Source organism: Tamandua tetradactyla, chromosome 7 (genome assembly GCF_023851605.1).
Source record: "Tamandua tetradactyla isolate mTamTet1 chromosome 7, mTamTet1.pri, whole genome shotgun sequence".
Lineage (NCBI taxonomy): Eukaryota > Metazoa > Chordata > Mammalia > Pilosa > Myrmecophagidae > Tamandua > Tamandua tetradactyla.
Window position 1 is genome coordinate 34,687,505 of NC_135333.1, and position 21,949 is coordinate 34,709,453.

The 21,949-nt window shown below is 51.9% G+C and overlaps 2 protein-coding genes across 7 annotated transcripts in view; one reads left to right on the forward strand and one right to left on the reverse strand.

Annotated features, from left to right (window-relative positions):
* The window catches only part of ACO2 (aconitase 2), a 67,717-nt gene extending 58,840 nt beyond the window's left edge, over window positions 1–8,877 (forward strand). For all 4 annotated transcript variants that reach the window (XM_077168989.1, XM_077168991.1, XM_077168990.1 and 1 more), the window contains 10 exons: window positions 1,201–1,306; window positions 2,469–2,626; window positions 2,805–2,878; window positions 3,315–3,426; window positions 5,315–5,437; window positions 5,643–5,798; window positions 6,748–6,939; window positions 7,127–7,259; window positions 7,774–7,895; window positions 8,367–8,877. In XM_077168989.1, the coding sequence (XP_077025104.1) occupies window positions 1,201–1,306; window positions 2,469–2,626; window positions 2,805–2,878; window positions 3,315–3,426; window positions 5,315–5,437; window positions 5,643–5,798; window positions 6,748–6,939; window positions 7,127–7,259; window positions 7,774–7,895; window positions 8,367–8,501 (1,311 nt within the window). In that variant the 3' untranslated portion in view covers window positions 8,502–8,877. The remainder of the gene's footprint in view (window positions 1–1,200; window positions 1,307–2,468; window positions 2,627–2,804; window positions 2,879–3,314; window positions 3,427–5,314; window positions 5,438–5,642; window positions 5,799–6,747; window positions 6,940–7,126; window positions 7,260–7,773; window positions 7,896–8,366) is intronic.
* Window positions 361–21,702, reverse strand: POLR3H (RNA polymerase III subunit H). 3 transcript variants are annotated; one of them, XM_077168993.1, is made up of 6 exons: window positions 21,638–21,702; window positions 21,263–21,393; window positions 17,923–18,019; window positions 14,250–14,336; window positions 13,659–13,722; window positions 361–12,400 (listed from the first exon to the last, which is right to left on the reverse strand). In XM_077168993.1, exons 2-6 carry the CDS (start codon window positions 21,371–21,373, stop codon window positions 11,869–11,871), a joined length of 891 nt encoding a protein of 296 aa, XP_077025108.1. In that variant the 5' UTR covers window positions 21,374–21,393; window positions 21,638–21,702; the 3' UTR covers window positions 361–11,868. The 3 variants fall into 3 exon arrangements, with proteins under 3 accessions (XP_077025108.1, XP_077025111.1, XP_077025110.1); XM_077168996.1 differs by having other exon boundaries at window positions 361–11,393; window positions 12,199–12,400; window positions 21,263–21,691; XM_077168995.1 differs by having other exon boundaries at window positions 21,625–21,688.
* Between the last annotated feature and the right edge of the window lie 247 nt (window positions 21,703–21,949).

A 21,949-nucleotide genomic window follows, 5' to 3' on the forward strand; every position in this document is an offset into this window, starting at 1 on the left:
AGTGGGGAGAAGAGGTGACTGATTACAACACTGAGCCTGTTTGTTCCCATATCAGCTTTAGCATAAGCCAAGTTTTGCCCTGGAGGGTTGGCTTTGATGTCAGAGTTCATTGACCTGCACCGAGGGCAAGACCCAAGATTCCCAGGCCCAAGCAGGCTTTGGCATACTGAGACCTGCACCAGAGCTGGCATTTAGAATGCCAGAGGAAGGGCAGGTCAAATGAAGAGAAGCAGCAGAGCAGAATGGTCATTTGCATGAGTTCAGATTTCCACTCTGCCCCTTAAGCTGTGTGATCTTAGGCAAGATATTTAATTTCTGTGGCTCTCATGTCATCTGTAAAATATGAGAAGTTTGTGGGATTCAAAAGGAGTTAATCTGTAATTAGATAACATTAACTAATAACTGCTAACATTAATGGAGTGTTTGCTCAGTGATGGACTGCCATTTGCTGAGTGCTTTACATTTTTAAGCTTTTTTTATTTTAAAAAATTGAGATAAAATTTCCTTACAGTGAATTGACATCTTAAGTGTACAATTTGATGAGTTTTGATAAACTGAATCTACCTTCATTCACCGCTCCAGTCAAAACAGAGGATAATTCCATCATCCCCCGATTACCCCAAATTCCCTATTACCACTGTTACACTCAGTCCACACCCTTCTCCCATAGGCAACCATTGTTTTGATTTCTGTCACCATTTAAAAAAAAAATTTATTGTGGTAACATAAATAACATAAAATTTCCCATTTTAACCACGTTCAAGTATACAGTTTGAGTGCTTTACATTTATTGAGAGTCATCACATGTGAAGCATGGACCTAAAGTAAATTTTGTTATAAGATTCTGAAAATAACTCTTGTATGTCAAGATGATGAACCTTGAGTCATATCATACCTCTGCCATCTCCTATGACCTTGAACAAAGCATGTCACTTCTGAGCTTTGGCTCCTTTGTCTGCAGAGTAGAGATGATCCTGGCCTTGCAGGGATGGGGGATTCCAGGAGCTGGTGCCTGCCATGCCAACTGGAGGTGCTCAGGTGTTTCCTGAGCTTGAACCCTGAAAATAGAGATTGGTTGCCCAGGTCCTTGTACAGAGTTGGCAAGTGGGAGCCAGGCAGCCTCTGAAGAACAGAGGCTGTCTACATTACGAGATTTGTCCTCTCTGCTCTCTTTATACTCCTCGTGTCTGTTTTTTTCAGCTGAAGCCGCACATCAATGGGCCTTTCACCCCTGACCTGGCCCACCCAGTGGCAGAAGTGGGCACTGTGGCAGAGAAGGAGGGATGGCCTCTGGACATCCGAGTGGGTGAGTGTTTTCCACCCCAGTCGGTTTTGCTAAGGGGCCATAGCCAGTGGTCCGTTCAGTCTGTAGAGTCCCTGTGCTTACCATATGGCACCTCTATAGGGTACTTTCTGAAATAATTTTTTCTTTTTTATTTTTTTGTATGGCTTTTTGTCATGTTTCTTTGGGTGAAAAATGTATGTTCACTGTAGAGAAATTGACAAGCAAGAAGAATTTTAAAACACCCCTAATTTCAACCCTCAGCCAGAAACAAGCTCTGAGAGTCTGCCATTATTTAGGCCACTTTTATTTTACTTTCCAGATTTACATATGCAAGCACATTGGCATGTCAGTATAAATAACGTCATCCACAACAGGGAATCAGTACAGTGGTGCTGCCAAGAGTGTGGACGCTGGAGCCAGGTGACCTGGGTTTGGACCCTGGCTCTGCCTCTGCCACTTCCTGGTTTTGTAACTTTGAGCACATTATTAATCTCCCTGTGCCTTGGTTCCCCAACTATCGAATGGGCATAGTCATACTTACCCTTCAGAATTTTGGGGGGATGTGAATGAGTTAATTAATACGTGAAAAGAGTTTTCTACAGTGTCTTGCATCAAGTAAGTATCCCATAATAACTGTTCACTCCTATTGAAGTAAATTTTTTTAAAACTCTTTGGTGCTTTAGTAATTAGGAATTAAGTCACTGAAATGATAAGAGACTGTCTTGATAGCTAGACAATGTAATGTAAGTAATTTATTGACTTTTTAAATAATTTGTTTTCCTGATTATAAAATTAAAAATCATAGAATCCTGAAAAGTATAAAAGCAAGTTAGCATCTCCTGTAAGCTCCCATCCAGCAGTAATCGTTGCTATTTGGTAAAGCCTCTGATGTACACATGCTTGCATATTATATTTTTGTAGAAATGGGTCAGGCTCTTAACATACGTGGTCTGTATCATGTTTAATGACTACATCGACTTCCCACAAATGACTGGGTCATGAGTAAGTCTATCCTTTTTGCTGGCTATTTTGATTGCTTCCAGCTTTTTTCTATTAAAAACAGTCTTTGGCTCAGCATATTTGGTGACCTCCTCTGGCTAGGTCTGGATATTTCTAGTTCAGTTAGAGGCCTCTAATCACGGCTTCGTACTGACCTCTGACCCCTGTGCCCAAAATGCACCAGGGCTGATTGGCAGCTGCACCAACTCGAGCTATGAGGACATGGGGCGCTCAGCAGCTGTAGCCAAGCAGGCACTGGCCCATGGAATCAAGTGCAAGTCCCAGTTCACCATCACACCAGGCTCAGAACAGATCCGCGCCACCATTGAGCGGGATGGCTATGTAAGTTCCCCATCTACCACTGGGTGATAGGATTTCAGGGTGGGACAAGCCATAACCTTGTTATACTGTGGGCTGGTATGGTCCCTGCAGCTGCCCAAGGGTCCCAATACAGTGCTTCATCCTTTCCCATCAGCCAGTTGCCTATCCCTGACAGTTCCCTGTCCTCTTTGCTCTGCAGGCACAGATCCTGCGGGACGTGGGTGGCATTGTCCTGGCCAACGCCTGTGGCCCCTGCATTGGCCAGTGGGACAGGTGAGAGGGACATCTTTGGGTAGGACAAGCCCCTGGGCTCTGACTTGAAAGTTGGACTGGAGGTAAAGAGGAAGAGGCCTAGAAAGACAGTGAGTGCTTCTGGCCAAACCCAAGGCTGGCAGGGAAAAAGCCAGAAAGACCTCATCCTAATGGACTCATCCAGGATCTGTGGGTGAGAAGCTATTTGAAAGGAAGCTGCAGCTCTGGGGTCAGGAAATTTAGGCCTTAATTTCAGCCTTCAGCTCACATGTGGCCTCAAGCAAGCCTCGGTGAACCCTGTGGTTCCCTCCTGCTCTGCATTATGAGTCTCAAGGAGGAGGCCATTTTTGGGGGGTCTTTCTATTTCTTGCTCCTCTGTCATGAGTTAAGCAGGCACTCTAGAGGATCCAGGTGACAAGGCCTAACATCCCTAAACCTGTCCCCTCTGACCCGGCAGGAAGGACATCAAGAAGGGGGAGAAGAACACTATCGTCACTTCCTACAACAGGAACTTCACAGGCCGCAATGATGCAAACCCCGAGACCCATGCCTTTGTCACATCGCCGGAGGTAAGATTCTGCCCAGCCAGGGACTAACCTGCAGCTGTCTCTGGGCCCTGCCCAGGAGAAGATAGGGCTGATGACAAAAGCATCTGACCCCCAGGGTGCAGGCATCAAGAGCTGGGTTATCCAAGGAAAATCCAAGAGCCACAGGCCTTCCCCAGCCCCAAGCACCGTGCTCCCTGGCACATCACACCTGTTCTCCACGTGCCACTCTGAGGGTTATGAGATATTAACATCGTGTAGTTAGTGGTTAAGAGCATGGGCTTTGGAATCTCACTGTCTAGGGCAAATTCCAGCCCCACTCTAACTTGCTGTATATGCTCAGCCAACTCAGTTCACTTCTCTGTGCCCCACTAATCCTGTCAGGATAGTGTGAGAAAGGTAAAAGCACTGCCATGGTTTCTTTTTTTATTAATTAAAAAAAATTTTTTTTTAAATGTAACAAACAAACGCAAACATTCTTAACTTTTGATCATTCCGTTCTACATATATAATCAGTAATTCACAATATCATCACATAGTTCATATTCATCATCATGATCATTTCTTAGAACATTTGCATCGATTCAGAAAAAGAGACAACAGAAAAAAATTCATACATACCATACCCCTTACCCCTCCCTTTCATTGATCACAAACATTTCAATCTAAATTTATTTTAACATTTGTTCCCCCTATTATTTATTTTTATTCCATATGTTTTACTCGTCTTTTGATAAGGTAGATAAAAGGAGCATCAGACACAAGGTTTTCACAATCACACAATCACACAGTCACATTGTGAAAACTATATCATTATACAGTCATCTTCAAGAAACATGGCTACTGGAACACAGCTCTACATTTTCAGGCAGCTCCCTCCAGCCTCTCCATTACATCTTAACTAACAAGGTGATATCTATTTAACACATAAGAGTAACCTGCAGGATAACCTCTTGACTCTATTTGGAATCTCTCAGCCATTGACACTTTATTTTGTCTCATTTTGCTCTTCCCCCTTTTGGTCGAGGTTTTCTCAATCCCTTGATGCTGAGTCTCAGCTCATTCTAAGATTTCTGTCCCACGTTGCCAGGAAAGTCCACACCCCTGGGAGTCATGTCCCACATAGACAGGGGGATATGGTGAGTTTGCTTGTTGTGTTGGCTGGAGAAAGAGGGCACATCTGAGCAACAAAAGAGGTTCTCTTGGGGGTGACTCTTAGGCTTAATTTTAAGTACGTTTGACCTGTCCTTTGTTGGGTTGTTTCCTATGAACAAACCCCAAGATTGGGGGCTCAGCCTATAGCTTTGGTTGTCCACACTGCTTGTGAGAATATCAAGAATTCAACTTGGGGAAGTTGAATTTTCCCCCTTTCTCACCATTCCCCAAAGGGGACTTTACTGCACTGGTTTCCAACCCATGCTTAGTTCAGTGAAAGTCATCATCATCATTAACATTGAATGAGCTGATGTGCTCCAGGCACTTAGTGGGTGTTCAGCCTCAGCCGTGGTTGACACAGGGCCAGTCTTTCTTGACTTGATTTTTTTTAATGAATGTTCCAGGAATACTTTTCTTTTGCTCAGAGAAAAACGTCCTCATCACAGCTGCATCTGTATCAGCACCTCTCAGGGTGCTAGGCTGCTCCCAGTCCAGGGGGTCACACCCATCTCTCCCATGCTCTGTCCAGTACACCTGTAAGCAAGGAGGAGAGCTGAGCAAGTTGTGCTGTTCCCCGCTTCCAAGGAGAGAACTGAAGTCCAGGGCCACCAAGCAGGGAGTGGTAGAAGCTGAAATTGCCGCTGATTCATAAGTCCTGTGCTCGCCCAGGGTCCCAAAGATATTCTTACAGCTCTGGTCTCTGGGGAGAACCTGGAGTGATGTTTGGTAATAACCAACAAACTGACCTCCATTTTAGATTGTCACAGCTCTGGCCATTGCCGGCACTCTCAAGTTCAACCCAGAGACTGACTTCCTGACAGGCAAGGATGGCAAGAAGTTCAAGCTGGAGGCTCCAGACGCAGATGAGCTTCCCCAAGCGGTGAGCAGGCATTGTCACCCTGTGCTGTCAGCGCTGCAGGCCTGCCTCAGCCTGGGTGTCTCATGACCATTGCTGGTTGCTGAGTGGCCGAGGCACTTCCTTCCCCCAACCTGGGAGTAGGGCGCAGGGCACTGGTCTCCTACAAGAGCCTGTTCACATGGGGACTGAGGACTCAGCACGCAACACATCCCATCCCCTGCTGCAGGAGTTTGACCCTGGGCAGGACACTTACCAGCATCCTCCCAAGGACAGCAGTGGGCAGCGGGTAGACGTGAGCCCCACCAGCCAGCGCCTGCAGTTACTGGAGCCTTTTGACAAGTGGGATGGCAAAGACTTGGAAGACTTGCAGATCCTCATCAAGGTTAGCAGCATGGGGAAGGAGGCAAAAACTGTCCTGACTTGCCAGGTGGCCTAGGTCCCACATGACTCCTCTTGGCACAGGTGGAAGGCAAGGTTGAGATTAAGGTGGGGTCAGGTATGGCAGTTTGACTGCAGAGGACAGAGGGCATCCACAGCCCGTCTTCCCTTCTCCATGGCCCCACACCATCCCGAGTTGGATCTGGCCAGCTACAGTTTGAGGCTCTCAGCCATCCAGTAGCAGCTGGTGAGAGCCACCTCCAGTGGGTTATGGGCAAGTGAGCGGAGCGCAGGCAGGACAAGAAGGGTGCTTGCCGCCTTGCATAGCAGGTCTCCATATCTCTAGCTTGGCCATTGAGGCTCCAGAAATTATCAATTCTCCTATCCCCACAGTCGACCGTTTGTGAGTGTGGCCTGTGTTGGGGAGGTGAGCAGAAGCCAGCCTTTATGGTGTGGCCTGAGACCTCAGACCCACCTCAGGCATTAACTGAGGCTGCTTGCTAAGGGGTCTGTCTCTAGGCTTTCCTTTGGGACAGCCAGTGTTAAAAGCCCATTGGACAGGTGAGTCTGATGATCTCAGACCCGTTCCCTGGATCCTCAGTGGCTGGTCTTCTAGCTTACACCTGAAGGGTTTGGAAACAGACATATTTGTCTTCCCTGCCCCGCCTGTGCCCCCATTAAGTCCACCGAGCATCCTGGCCCATGAAGGAGTATACTATCCTGATTCTCGCTGAGCAGGCTGAAGCCTTGAGGGGGTGGGTATTGACCTTGCCTAAGCCCATCTGGCTTGAATGGCAAAGCAGGACCACATGTCCAAAGCCTGACCTGCTTCTCTCCTCAACCCTGTCAGTCTTGGGCACTTGGGCCAGCTGAGTTCCTCTAAAGGGCTTCTCCTTTTATCTGCCAGTCAAGGACCACCCTTGACATCTGTCTTCTCTGTTCACCCACCCAAGGTCAAAGGAAAATGTACCACCGATCACATCTCGGCTGCTGGTCCCTGGCTTAAGTTCCGTGGGCACCTGGACAACATCTCCAACAACCTGCTGATTGGCGCCATCAACATAGAAAACGGCAAGGCCAACTCCGTGCGCAACGCTGTCACCCAGGAGTTTGGCCCTGTCCCCGACACTGCCCGCTACTACAAGGTGGGTCAGAGTTCGTGGGGGTCAGTGGCAGTTCCCCCACTGTGCCCCTGCCATGGCCCTCCACCCGCTGCTGCCTCCACGCTGAGCATTCATGGTGGGGGTCACATCTGCCTGTGCCAAGGGATGAAGCAGGTGGGGGGTGACACCCTCTTTTCCCTCATAACTTCCTTCCCCACTTGCCCAACAGAAACATGGCATCAGGTGGGTGGTGATTGGAGATGAAAACTACGGCGAGGGCTCCAGCCGGGAGCACGCAGCGCTGGAGCCCCGTCACCTTGGGGGCCGGGCCATCATCACCAAGAGCTTCGCCAGGATCCACGGTGAATGGAGGCTGGGCCCTGCCCATCCGCTCACAAGGCCGCCCAACCTGCCAGAGCCTGTGCACTTGGCTTAAGGCTGTGTCCACTATTCCTGCAGCCCACCCCCCACAGCCATCATCCCTCTGCAAGTCCGATACCCATAGCTCCCCACCCCAGGCAAGCACAGACTTGCTTTCAAACCTGCAGACCTAGGTTACCAAATCCCAGGACACAGGGTTAAGGATTTCTCTTGGGAATGTGTCTATAAGGCAGGCCTTACATATGCCCTAACATCTACACAATTAAAGTGTCACTAAATGAAAGGTAAAATCCCACATCATTGGGGTAGAGCAGACCTGGACCTTGTCATGCTCCCAAGTTTGTCCCATGTGGCAGGATTAGGGGTGTCTCTCCCAGAGCCCTACCTGGATTTAGAAAAGGAAGCTCTCTGCACCTGAAGATGATGCTTCCTGCATGAAGAGCAGGTAAGGAGGGCACCACCCCTGCTGACTGAACATGCCCTCTTGGCTTTCAGAAACCAACCTGAAGAAGCAGGGCCTGCTGCCCCTCACTTTTGCTGATCCAGCCGACTACAACAAGATCCACCCTGTGGACAAGCTGACCATCCAGGGCCTGAAGGACTTTGCCCCTGGCAAGGTCAGGGGGCCAGGGAAGAAAGGAAGGGCAGAGGGAAACCCTAGAATCTCCCCTGGGGTCCTCCTGAGGGGTGGGGTAGGGACAGTCACCTTTGCACCCCACCTACACCTGGTCTCCCCCACAGCTGCTCTCATGAACTTTGGTTATAGCTGGAAGAGCCCTTTGAGAAGGGAAGGAAATGCCCAGTTACTCAGAGTTGAGGGTGGTGCCAGTGCAGGCCCCCCACTTCCCACCCATTAGCTAGGCCTGGCTCTTAAAAGTCCAACAGCCCATCCCCAGCAGGTCCCTCTTGGCCCCAGGAGTTTTCCTTGGGTACCATCCAGGTTTTACCCACTGCCACCTAGACTGGGCCTAGGAATGGGTTCACCTACTGCCCTCCAAGGCCCTGCCTTCCTGACTAGCATCAGATCTGAGCACCATGTTTCTCAGGGCCTCAGCCACTGGGTACCCATACTGCCTCTCTCTCTCTAGCCCTTGAAATGCATCATCAAGCACCCCAACGGGACCCAGGAAACGATCCTCCTGAACCACACCTTCAATGAGACCCAGATTGAGTGGTTCCAGGCTGGCAGTGCTTTGAACAGAATGAAGGAACTACAACAGTGAGGCTGTCACTTGCCTGACACCACCCACCCTGCCCCACCGACCCAGCTCAGGGGCCATTTGCAAGTGCGGTGCCCATGTATCATCAGAAAGGATCAGGTCCAATCCAGCCGTGGCTTCCTGCTCTAAGAAAACAAAACCAGACACTCCTCCTGCCTTGCCTCCCTGAGCCCAAGGTTGAGGAGGTTCTTAAAGTAATCCCCAGCCCCCTGCTTTCTTGTTTGGTTTGGTTCAGATTTTGAGCAGGTCTGTGCAACTGTATTTATTTTTGATGACAAAACTCCCACCAAGTTTTTTCCTGCCTAATCATTTCACTTTGGGCTGAAGAGAACCTTTTGTTCTTGCAAGGAAAATAAGAAAGTCTAATGACTGCTCTGTGTATGAGTGGTATTTGTGCTGGTATCACCTTGAGGGTCCAGAGAGGGTTTCTTCAGGCAAGGTCACTGGAGGCCTCTGGCTGCCCTACCCATAGCTAGACCCTCATCACCATACCCCCCAACCTCCTCACAGCACTGCAGGGCAGCCCCCCGTTCTAGTTTGCTAGGTGCCGGAATGCAATATACCAGAAATGGAATGGCTTTTTAAAAGGGGAATTTAGTAAGTTGCTAGTTTACAGTTCTAAGGCCAAGAAAATGTCCCAATTAAAACAAAGTCTATAGAAATGTCCAATCAAAGGCATCCAGGGAACGATACCTTGGTTCAAGAAGGCCAATGAAGTTCAGGGTTTCTCTCTCAAGTGGGAAGGCACAAGGCGGACACAGTCAGGGCTTCTCTCTCGGCTGAAAGGGCACATGGCGAGTATGGCGTCATCTGCTAGCTTCCTCTCCTAGCTTCCAGTTTCATGAAGTTCCCCAGGAGGCGTTTTCCTTCTTCATCTCCAAAGGTCACTGGCTGGTGGACTCTCTGCTTCATGGTGCTGCAGCATTCTCTGCTCTCTCTGAATCTTTCATTCTCCAAAATATTTCCTCTTTTATAGGACTCCAATAAACCAATCAAGACCCACCCAAATGGGTGGAGACATGTCATCCCCTAATCCAGTTTAACAACCATTCTTGACCAAATCACATCATCCAGGGAGATGATCTGATTGCAGTTTCAAACATACAGTATTGAATAAGGATTATTCTACCTTTATGAAATGGGACTTATATTAAAACATGGCTTTTCTTAGGGGGCATACTTCCTTTCAAACCAGCACACCCCCTTTCCCACTTCATCCAGTATCCCTAGAGCTCCCGTGGAGGCCCTAGATTTTCATCTACAGCTGAAACCCCTGAGCTGAGCTGCCCTGAGGTCCTGGGCATTGGTGAGATGCAGGCGTGGTCTCATTGACCCTCTAAACCCTCAGGCCATACATGAGGGTAGGTATGGTCCCCATTTTATAGCTGAGACTGCCCTAGAAAATGCAGCTGCGGAGGGTCAGAGCTCCGAGCTGGCCTGACCCCAACCTTTCAGCTTTAGGAGGCAGGGGACAGTGCTGTTCTGCACCTGCTCCTCCTTCCTGGAGTGACGTCAAGTTGCCACCACCAAGCACCTCCACGTTCTGGTACTCTTGTGTGGACTGAAGCAGGTCCCACAAAGGTGCCACAACCAGGACAAGATCTGCTCCCCAACAGACTGGTCCAGGCAGAGTGGGCAAAGGAGCAGAAGGAACCTGGAAAACCCACTGCTAAATCAACAGCATGCAACTGCTGACCCCTAGTTCCCTCTTTTTTTTTTTTAGCTCAGATGCAGCTTCATTCAGTGTTTCAACATGATTACTTTACAATTAGGTATTATTGTGCTGTCCATTTTTGAGTTTTTGTATCTAGTCCTGTTGCACAGTCTGTATCCCTTCAGCTCCAATTACCCATTATCTTACCCTGTTTCTAACTCCTGCTGGACTCTGTTACCAATGACATATTTCAAGTTTATTCTCGAATGTCCGTTCACATCAGTGGGACCATACAGTATTTGTCCTTTAGTTTTTGGCTGGACTCACTCAGCATAATATTCTCTAGGTCCATCCATGTTATTACATGCTTCATAAGTTTATCTTGTCTTAAAGCTACATAATATTCCATCGTATGTATATACCACAGTTTGTTTAGCCATTCTTCCCCTAGTTCCCTCTTGTTCCAGTGTTCAGAGAGGTGAGCACAGGTCACCAACCTGTCACTCTGGGCCACAAACACTGCATCACCCCCATCTAGCTAGTCTGGCTGAGGTCATGGGCCACCTGCCCCCCACCCCCAAATGCTGGTGGAAAGGTGACTACCCCTTGACAGGCTGATAAGCAAATGCCTAGCTCCAGGTCCCAAAGCACCAAAACCCCATGCCAGCCTCATGCTCCCTGCAAGACTATGTTGTTAGCAGTTCAGCCAGCCCAAGGCCCAGTGTGAGGCAGCCCAGGTCTCTCAAACCCCTAGACCTCGTCTTTTTTTTTTCTTTTGGAGAGGAGGTGGGAGAATCATCCCCACAGGTCATCTGGTGGTGAGGAAGGACACACTGTTCCAACCATGGCAACTCAGTGACCTTAGGTCATGACACTGCTTTCGAGACAAGGGCAGCACCTTCCCTACTGTTGCTGCCATTGTTTATTAAATGTCTTTGCTCTCATTGGGAACCAGAAGTCCATGGGGATGGCGAGGTTTCTGGGACAGACCTGGAGAAGAAGCAAGCCCAGAGTGGGGGGCCCACATCAGCCCTGCCACCCCTAGCTCACCCTCCAGCTCTAGGTGATACCAGTTCTCCTCACCAGCACCCATGTCAGCTGCTGTCACCTTCACAGCCCAGTACACGACCTTCGTGAGGGCTGGGGTGGAGCCTGCCGGCCAGGCAGGGCCTGTGGTGAATCCTGGGCTAGCTGCTGGTCCACCAGGAGAGAAGGCCCAGCCCTGGCTCGCTTATGGATCCCTGCCAGGTGGAGAGAGAGGACAAACCCCTGTCAGGTGCATTCAGGGCTTGAGCCACCTTGAGCAGGAGGTAAAGAGGCTCTTCCTTGTCAGCACCCCAGGAGGTCAGCACAGGCAAAAGAGGGTGGGATGCACGAGAGGCTTTGTGGAAATCCAGGAACCAAACTCGCACTCTTGCTGTCAGGTCTGGAGTGCACAGCCCACCTCTCCCCAGCCAGCCTCCCGGAGGCGTGTAAGGAAAGCACTGACTTTACTTCCCACATTTGGGGTCAAGTACCCTCTCACCCATGGCCAGGCCAACAGGGGACCCCGCAGGCCAGCACTGGGTCTGCCCTCCCGATGTGCCCATGGTCAAGTCCTGCCAGAAAGGTCTAGCGATCGTGAAGCTCTGCCTCCAAATCCAGACAGAGGATTCTCCCAGCTGCAGATTCCTAAGGATGACAGCTGCCCTCAAAAGCAAACAATTTGGGCCCCCCTTACAACAAAAACCCTTTCCAGCAGGCCCCTGGAATCCCATTTTTCTCATGTGTCACTGACTCTGGCATCATGAGGGTAAATGCCTCATGAACTGAACCCACATCAGGTCTGACTAGTCGGCACTGGCAGCTGAGGAGCATCAGCCAGCTTCCCCACCACCTCAGGCCCAGCCTGGGCTCGGGTAGGGCAGCTCTGAGGTTCACTCGTCCCCAAAGGGAGACGTGACCTGGACCCAACCTGCTAGGACAGGAATTCCAGGAGCTGAACCCCAATTCATGCAGCACTGGTTTCTCCCTACTGGTTTCCACAGCCACAACGGGGCAGCTCACCACAAGCGTGTACGGAGCTTCCTTCTTCGGCAGCTCCTCGCTGGAAGAGGCAGCCTCAGCAGAGCTGGGCCCTGTGGGTGATGTGTCCACAAAGCTCTCATCTACCACGCGAAAGCGGACGTCCTCACCAGTGTCCATGTACAGGTCGTGTGCGCCTTCCTCAGTCTCGTACTCCCACACCCACACTTGCTCTGCCTCGTCGCTGGGCAGGACCCAGGGTCAAGGCAACAACAAGGCCTGTGGGGGCCCTATACACCACCCCCACCCCGGAAAAAGCAGGCCCAGGTCCCTGTGCAAACTCAGGGCTGTGGCTGGTGAGGAGTCGGCCCCATAGCCAGAACACAGGCTGTGTCAGAACCCGGGGCAGGGAGGAGCCCAGCCTCTACGATGGGAGTGACCACAGGCCTGGGCCCACCCCCTGCCAGACCCACTCCAAGCCCGGAGGCTGATCACCAGGTCCAGACTGCAGCTCCGACCCCCCACCAGCTGGGTGCCCTGACACAAGACCCAACCTCTCTACGCCTCAGTGACTCCACCTGCCAAGGAGGGATCGTAGCAGACCTCCCCTCACAGGGCTGTTGCGAGGATTAAACAAAAGAGCAAACACAGAAATGCTCCCAGGGCTCCAGCACACAGCCAGGCCTCAAATGTGAGCCACAGTTACCTTTTCTGCACAGCACAATTCCAAATTCCTCATCCTGCCTAGGTCTTGTACTGAGCCCAGAGGACAGGCAGCACAAGGGCTTTCCTGTTCTCCACGAGGACACCGTGGGATGTGAGCACACTCGCCCCGAGGTCCCAGCCCACAGGAGGATGAGCCAGGCCTACACGGGCCCAGCCACAGCCTCGAGGCTCCTACAGGGCCCCCCATCACCACCTCCATCAGCAAAGCCCATGCCAGGAGCCATGCTCCCCTCCTATCAGGGGCCCTGACTCTCCTCGGGGCAACAAGATGGGGTCCCTCCTGTTGCAGAGTCTCAGATGAGTGGAAAGACCCAGAGAATGACGAGCCCCATGCAGCCAGCTGAGGGCTGGGACGGGACAGTGGGTAGCCCAGGATGGCACGGAGCAGAGCAAGTCGGGGCCAGCCTAGTGACCTGGGAGATCTTGGAAGTGATTCCTGAGGGACGTGGGAGAGGGAATGTGGGGAGTGGGAAGTTAGGAAGTGGGCAGCCTAAGGAGAGTGCGTGGAAGTGAATGGTACCTCATAGCCCCAAGGCTGCACAGGGCACAACCTGCACAACCAAGCATGGGCCTGACATGCCAACAGACAGGCACGAGACATCACGGCCAGTGTGAAACACACAGGTGTGGTAGCACCTCCAGGGCCAAAGTGCAGGCTGGAGGGGACCCAGAGGCCAGGGGCATCAGTTCGCAGAACCCTGTGCTCCCCAAAGAGTTGGGACTTTCCTTGGAGAGACCTGAGCTCCTCCTGAACCACTTGAACCCTGGGAGGATACAACTTGGCTGGCTGCTGCAGGGACTCCGGGGGGATGAGAATGTCATCGAAGAACCCTAGAGATACTGGAAGAGATGAAGAAGGGAAGCACGTGGGTCAGGGGCTCAAGATGGCCAAATGCCAGGAGCCCAGGTTACATTCCCTCACCCTGTGCTGCCATGGGGCAGGTGAGCCAGAGGAAACCTGGGCCCCGCCCCCCTGCCCCTTGTACAGCCCACACAGCTGTGGCAAAGCCCCAAGCACCAGCTCGCCAATGCAAGGTGGACACCACACACACAACAGGGACCAGGCCTTGGTGTGACCGAGGACCCCAGGCCACACCAAGCAGTTTCAGTGTCCACCTGAAATGCCGAGTTAAAGATCTCATAGTGAAACCTCACAGCAGGCCAGGTTTTCGTGTACTATGTGAAAGTAAGAACTCAAAGGTAGCTGGTGTTCCTGGCGAAAACGAACAGGCTTCTTTGACACCACAAGGAAGATTCTGTGTCTCTATCTGACCCCACCCCTGCCCACATGGACTGGCTTGAAGTGTGGAGGCGGCCCATCCAGCCTGGCTGCTGCCCCGCGAGCTCTCAGGCCTCGCCAGGCTTACCGTGCACTCCCTCTGGGCTGCAGCCTTTGATCTTTCCAATCAGAATCTCATCCAGGAATGGGTGGAACACCACATAGCGAAAATGGACTGAAAATGAAGAAAGCAGGTGACAGATCAGTGACAAGCAGGTGCACAGTAACCGCCTTCCCACCCTGTTATCTGGGGCCTGATGTAGCCATGCCAGGAGCCTGCCCAGCACGGTCTACTCCCAGAGTCCCCTGCAGGCCCAGACCCATCAGCTGAGCCAGGAGACCCTCACCCATCCCCTGCACAGCCACTGCTTGGCCACCCTGGAGGTCAACAGCTGCAGCCCAAATATGTCACATGTGGGTCCAGACTCTGGGCTATCAGTAACCCCAAAGTCAATCCCAACCTTTCTCGAGCCTCTCCTTTAAATTCTAGAAAGGGCAGAAGCAATTGGAAGAGGAAACCAGGTTTGGAAACAAGTTCCCCAGTCCCTGCTGATTGGCAGCTTGCCCCAGGCATAGCTCTGACCTGGAACAGGGTGCTAAAAATGCCCTGAAATTAAAGAGGGGTGGGGAGTGGCAGAGCTGGCAACTGAGCAAATATACCTCCGTGGGCTCTTGGTCCTGGATGGTCCCCACTCACCCACCCCCAAGGGAAATACCAGGTCGAGTCTGTGCCCACATCACCGACCCAAAGAATGGAAGAAGCCATATGCATCACCTCGTTACCTCCGCCCCTTGATTAAAGCCCCAAAGGGGCTGTCCCCATTGACCTGAACACCCAGGGCCAGAGAACCCCATGAGGCTGCCCCTTGCCACCATCATTCCCACTGTGACAAGCTGGTGACTCAGAAAGGCTGAGAAACTGCTCATAGCCACAGCTAATGTCTCCAAGTTTTTCTGTACCCCACCAGACAGGGCCATCAGGTTGAACCCTGCCTTCCTTGGCCACCTACTGGGCAGGCTTAATCTCCCAGACACTGGCTTCTGCCACCAACACCCACTAGGTCTGCCACCATCACCCCAAGAAAGGCAGGACCTACCAGCTCCCGGCCCTGGCCATGGGGGTTCCACCCGAAAGGGAGGCTAGGGGCAGGGCATGGTGCTGGCAGCTGGTACCCTTCACTTCCCATGAGGAGACAGACAGGAGCCACCAAGACGAAGGCCTTTGCTGAGGAGTCTCAGGGAGCTTAGAGCCTCGGGACCTCCCAGAGAGCAGATGAGGGCAGCAAGGGGTCATGGACCCACAGGATGGAAAAACCCTGTTCCTGTGACCCAGCGTTCAGATTGGTTTAATATCCTCACTGAGCCTCTGTGGAGTTTGTGCCAGGCCCGTTTTGGACATTTGGGTGCAAACCAGCACAAAGCCCAGGGAGCCACAGTCTGGAACAACCACAGTCACCAGCCCATATGGAGCCAGAGCAGGGACCCCCAGCCAGCCCGGGACGGGGTGAGCGGGCCAGGTCCAGCCAGCTTGGAGGGCAGAGAACCTGGGGCTGGGGCCAGCACCATACCCTGTAAAGGCCAACACCTTGTGAGCACTCACTATGTGCCAGGCTTCACATGGTATTTCTCTTTCACACCACATAATCATTTAGAGATGCAGAAACCGAGTCTCAGGGAGGTAGAGCAACCTGCCCCAGGTCACAGAGCAAGGACATAGAAGGTACTCAGCAAACAAATATTTGTAGGAAGGGTTCGGGGGCCAGGTGCCCAGGATCGGGGGTCAACCCCAAAGCGTGGCAACCCACGTCCACCACAAAATAACAGCTCGCCTGCACGGTAACTGCACTTGTAACTGCAATGGGATCCCATTTTCCAGATGGGAAAACTGAGGCTGAGAGGTACCCCATCCAGTGAAAGAGCCAGAATTCAGATCTGGGTCCATCTGCCATGATTAACCCAGTACACGACTCCTCAAACTAGTTCACAAGGAAACAGTAGGCCCAGGAGGCATGGGGAGGGAAGATGGCAAATGGAAAGCTTACATCAACCAGCAAAAACAACCAACTGAATGGACAGGGTTTTCCCAAACTAAACTTTTCCCTCCCGTGGTTTTTCTTAAAGTTCTGGGAGCTGTTATCACTTGTCTCCTGGACAACCAAAGCCCATGTCTAAACGCAGAGATGGAGCCCAGCTCAACAGTGTCTTGTTTTGTTTCTCTAAACAGAAGCTCTCGTGGCCTTGTTTTTACAGGACTGTCTTATTTTCTCATCAGAGAAACTGTTCCTAGTCTGTACAAATGCGGCCTGGTTTCTAGGGCTCTGCGATGTCGTCTATGTCCACAGCATGGACACCAGGCAGCCTCGCAGCACATTCTGGAATCAGACATCTCTCTGAGCTGAGAGGGTTGAGGCAGGGCTCCTCGAACACGGGCTTGTGTGAGAATCCTCTGGTACCTCGTTATAACACAGTTTACCAGCCAACCCCAAAGACTGTGAGCCAGGAAGACTGCAGCAGGCTGAGAATTTGCATCTCTAATGAATGCACAGGTGATGACAGGACTGCACAGCTACCCTCGGAGTGGTCCTGCCCCCTCCCAGCAGGCCCTCTTGTCCTCCACTTCCCATCTGGTGTGGCTGGCAGGTGGGGAAGAATACCCTAACTCCCTCCCCGAGAGGCACCTTGGACTGTCCACGTCCCTTGCTCCTGCCCCAGCTCCCTCTCTCTAGCTCATCCTCCTTCCATGTTCTGATAACTGTCCCCTCACAGCCCTCTGCAACATGACTCTGCAGTTCCTACCCTCAAAAGGCAGAGTCTGTTTCTCCCTCTATGACTCTGGATTTGGCCACATGAGACTGGAAAAGTGCCTGTGGCTGGGGCTCCCGCACTGCTGAGCTATGGAACCTCAAAACTGCCAAGTGAACGAGCCTCCTGGGAGGTGACACCCCCCATCCTGGCCGAGGCCCCCCAGACCCACAGCCCACCCTGGCCAAGCCAGCCCAGAAGAACCCTAAAGAATAGGGAGGAGTTTTGAGCCACCAAGTTTAGGCAACAAGAGAAGGAAAAGAGCTCGGAGCAATTCAATTCGGGGAGCCATGGAGCACGTGCTGAGTGCCAAGGTTCTGTCCTAAGCACTTTACACGCACTGACGCGTTAATCCTCACAAACGCCCTGTAACATAAACCCGATGATTCACAGCATTCTACAGATGAGGAAATGGAGGCACAGGGCGGTGACATACAGTCCAGGGCATACAGCTAACAAGCGGCAGGGTAGGGATCTGCATCCAGAGGCCACACTTTGAACTACGATGCCCTGCTGCCCTTCAAAGTCTCCCTGTCCCAGGAGGGCATCCCTCATGCACCACGCTTCTAAGCCAGCAGTAACTGTTCCACCTGTCACCATCTGATGGGCGGTCTGTCTCCCCGACCAGATAGTGAGGGCCTGGAGGCAGGGCCCAGGGCAAGGGTCAGGTGCAGACGAGACCAAAGAGCGTGCAGACATGGAGCCACAAGCTCAGCGCTGGAGAAGGCCATGGGAGTCCCCCAGTCTGCCTCCTGAGTCTTACAAATGAGGAAACTGAGGTCCAGAGAGGGGAAGAGCCTGCCCATACTTACCCAGCCAATTCCAGCATTCAGGATGAGGCCAGAGGGCTCCCAAACAATAGCCCAGAACTTCAGCCACTCTCAGCCACCTCAGCACTTCTTACTACAAAAAACCGAGCCCCGAGAACCCCCAATGCCCCAGGAGGAGAAGGTACCCACCTTTGGTATGCGATGCACCATCCCCCGGGAACACGTAGGCGTCCTCCAGCTTAGTGATGTCAAACAGACAGATGCAGAGTCCCACGTTGTACACAACCTGTGTGCATACGTGTCCATGTGTATACACATACACAAACACACCAGAGTGACCCCAGAGGCCCAGCACCCCACACAGTCTCTCCTGAGACCTCCCCAACTGCAGGACAGGGGCAAGGATCTCCATCTTCTGGATGGAAGAGTTGGAGCTGCTGCCTGAGGTAAGGAACCTCAGAAAGATGTGGGGTTCAGGAAAGAACAGGACCTCTGGTGACAGGACAGATCCAGGAACAATCCCAGCTCCACTGCTCACGGTCTGACCTCCAAAAGAGTCACTTCATCTCTCTGAGCCTCAGTTTCCCCATCTGCAAAAATGGAACTACCAGGCTACAGGGTTGTTCAATAGAGAGAATGGATATGAAGTCCCCATCCCATGCATGCCGGATTAAAGCTATTATGTACCCCAGAAAAGTCATGTGCTTTAACCCTCATTCAATACTGCTGGATGGGATCTTTTTTATTGTTTACATGGAGATGTGACCCACCCAATTGTGGCAGTAACTTTTGATTACATGGTTTCCATGGAGATGTGTCTTCACCCATTCAAGGTGGGGTTGCTTACTGGAGCCTTTTAAGAGGGAACCATTTTGGGAAAAAACTATAGAACCAACAGAACCAGCAGAGCCCACACAGCCAGAGACCTTTGAAGATGCATAAAGAAAATGCCCCCAGGGAAGCCACTGAAGAAATCTGGAGACAAAGACAGCAGAGATCATCACCACCTGTCTTTCCAGCTAAGAGAGAAACCCTGAACATCATCCGCCTTCTTGAGCCAAGGTATCTTTCCCCGGATGCCTTAATTTGGACATTTTCATGGCATTAGAACTGTAAATTCCCCCTTTTTTAAAAAGCCATTCCAGGGGCACAGGTAGTAGAATACCCGCTTGCCATATGGGAGACCTGGGTTCAATTCCCAGCCCATGCACTTCCCCCTTATCCCCCCCAACAAATCAACAAATGGCACTGCAATAACAGGATAGTTATTGGAAAAAGAATGAAAAGATATATGGAAAAAGAATGAAATGTGACCCCCAACATACAGCATACCAAAAAAAAAAAGGCATTCTATTTCTGGTATATTGCACCCCAGCAGCTTACAAACTAAAACACCATGTATGTCTCACATGCTATTAACTAATAATTGTCAATTAATGATAATTACTCTTACTAGTAAGGGTGGGCAGAAGACAGATTCCTGGCTACACCTACACTTCCCAATGTCCCCAAAGCCAGGCAGAGCCTCACAGCCCAGCGAATTTCAGAACTGCAGCTAATCTCTGTTCTGTCCACAGTCTTGGGCCCACAGATATGGCCACATGGACTGAAGGCTGGCAGAGAACAGGGTGACAAGACAGATCCAGGAACAATCCCAGCTCCACTGCTCACTGTTTGACCTCCAAAAGGGTCACTTCACCTTTCTGAGCCTCAGTTTCCCCATCTGTAAAAATGGAACTACCAGGCTTCCATTGGGGTGGGGGTGCCCATCCCACCCCGATGACTAGCCACTCAGTGCCTGCTTCCCTTCACCAGCACCGTGTCAACCCCATCAGAGTTTTTGTAGGGATGCTCAGGGATTAGCAAGGCACTTGGGGAACTCAGCTAGGTGGGCAGACCTCTCCACCATAAGGACGCAGAGTGCACGGGCTTTGGAAGCACATGGAGATCTGTGCCCTAGCTTGTGGAACCTCTTCTGGGAGGCCTCCTCCGATTATGCAAATACAGAAAAATTTGTCTCTCACCTTTCACCAAATGTTGAAGGAGCCATGCCCCAAAGGGATGAGGTTCCCTTCTTGGACTTTCTCCCTCCATGATGCTCACACCTCGACCCCCCCACAGGTCCCCTCACCTTCTTCGTCACAAAGGAAACAGAAGCCATCCACTAAGTTCTCAAGAGTCCTCCCCACCTCCTAACAGCCCCCCACATCTGCACACACCCCTCCTGTGTCCTCAGCCTCTACTAAAGGGTCCTGCCTCCTGTCTAAAGTCTATAGTTCTCTTCTTTCTTTTCTCCACTGCCTTCCACTGCTCTGCAGGTTAAAAACAACATCCTGGGCGGGCCAGGTGGCTTAGCAGGTAGAGTCCTCACCTGCCATGCCGGAGACCTGGGTTGGATTCCCAATGCCTGCCCATGCAAAAAAATAAAAAATTAAAAAATAAAAACAATATCCTGATGGTGTGTTCTGCATCCTGTAAACTTGTTCCTGCCTGCCTCGCCACCCCACCCCCACTTCCCTTCTGCCCAAGCTGCACCAGCTTCTGCCATGCAATGCTAGGAACTATATTCCCTCCTGCCACAGGGCCTCTGCACATGCTTTTTCCACTGCCTGCACAGCTCTTTTCCCTGACCAGGCCCCTACTGCCCCCAAGACAAATCCCCTAATTAGGCCACCCCCTCACCATCAGATCTCAGTCCCAGCACCATCTCCTCAACAAAGCAGCAGTCACCCTCACTCCAAGTGAATTCCTGTGTTTCAGAGGCTTGTGGGCAAGTGTCTTTGTCTTCACCTCAACACACATTCATCTGTGAGACCCTCTCATTCATGTCTGCTTCCCCCACCAGACCATATGGCAGAACCCTGTCTGCTTCATTCATTCAATCAACAATCTGGAATGCCTACTCTGTGCCAGGTTCTCACTAGGTGCAGGGAAGAAGACAGAAAAGGTCTCAACACTCATGGGAAGGAAAAGAGAAAAAAAATAACCAAATAAATAAAGAAAGAAGAAAATAACAATGTGGTAAGTGCTAAGAAGGAAAGAGGGTGCTGACACAGAAGAACTAAGGTGGGGGGCTACTCCAGAAAAGGCAGAGGGCACTAAGATAAATGGGCCTAGTACACAGAAGGTGTGCAAATCCTTGCTGCAGGAGGGAATGGATACACCTGTTACCTCTATGATACACAAAAACAATGTGACTCTTGGTAAGATAACCCTTATTATCTCCATTTTACAAATGGACACTAAGGCCCAGAGAAGGTAAGTGACTTGCCCAAAGTTGCAAAGTAAGTTGGAAGCGTGGAATCCAGCACCTTCCAGTTTCAAAGCCCTTTTTCAAACCCATTTTCTCTTTGGTCCCCTCCAACTCCCCTGTGCAGTAAGGATGACCCCATCCCTTTTTACAGACAAAGAAACCCGGGCTCAGAGACGTCCAGCTCTTTGCCCAATGCCGACCTTGGGCATGATCTAGCCCGGGAAGTGCTGGGCCCTCCCGTGCACAGACCTGCCCGCGACCCCGCTGGCCCAGCACCTTGTTAGCCAACTTCTTGTTCAGCTCCTCGGCGATGGAGTCGTTGAGCTTCCTCTCAAACTGCCATGGAGGGGTCCGCACGGTGTCCACCATCTCCACCAGGACGAACATCCCGGCCACCGCTGGGGGCCCTGGGAACGGCGGGGTCGATCATGCACGGGGACCTTGAGGAGGTGGGGACCCCCGAGGTCGCTCCGATCCTTCCCAATAGCTGAGACGATCTCCCCACTCCCAGGCCGGCAAGGTGGCCCGAAGGGTTGGTCAGGCTCCGCTCCCGCAATGCGAGGAAACTGAGGCCCAGCGGAAGGGCCGCACCTGGCGGCCCGCGCTCGGATCACACGACCCCCGCCACCACCACGCACCGCAAACACGCACCGCGCAACCCGCGGCCGCTCCGCTGGGCTCAAGAACCCGAATCTGGTTCCTTCCGGAGAGCAGACCAATAGGAAGCGTCTGCCCGCCCGCACCCGGGGCGGGGCTACCTACAGGCTGCGTGCGCTGGACGGGGCGGGGCTTGGGCCGGGGGCGTGGTGTGAGCGGCACCTCCCCTTCAGTCCGCTGGGAGCTGGGAACCCTCAGACCCCGGTTTCTGGTTCCGAGGCGACCTCCGGGCTCCCCGATCGCTTCTCCTCCCGCCTGCGATGTGCCGCACCCTCCCGGGCGGTCTCAAACTGTCTTCTGCATTGC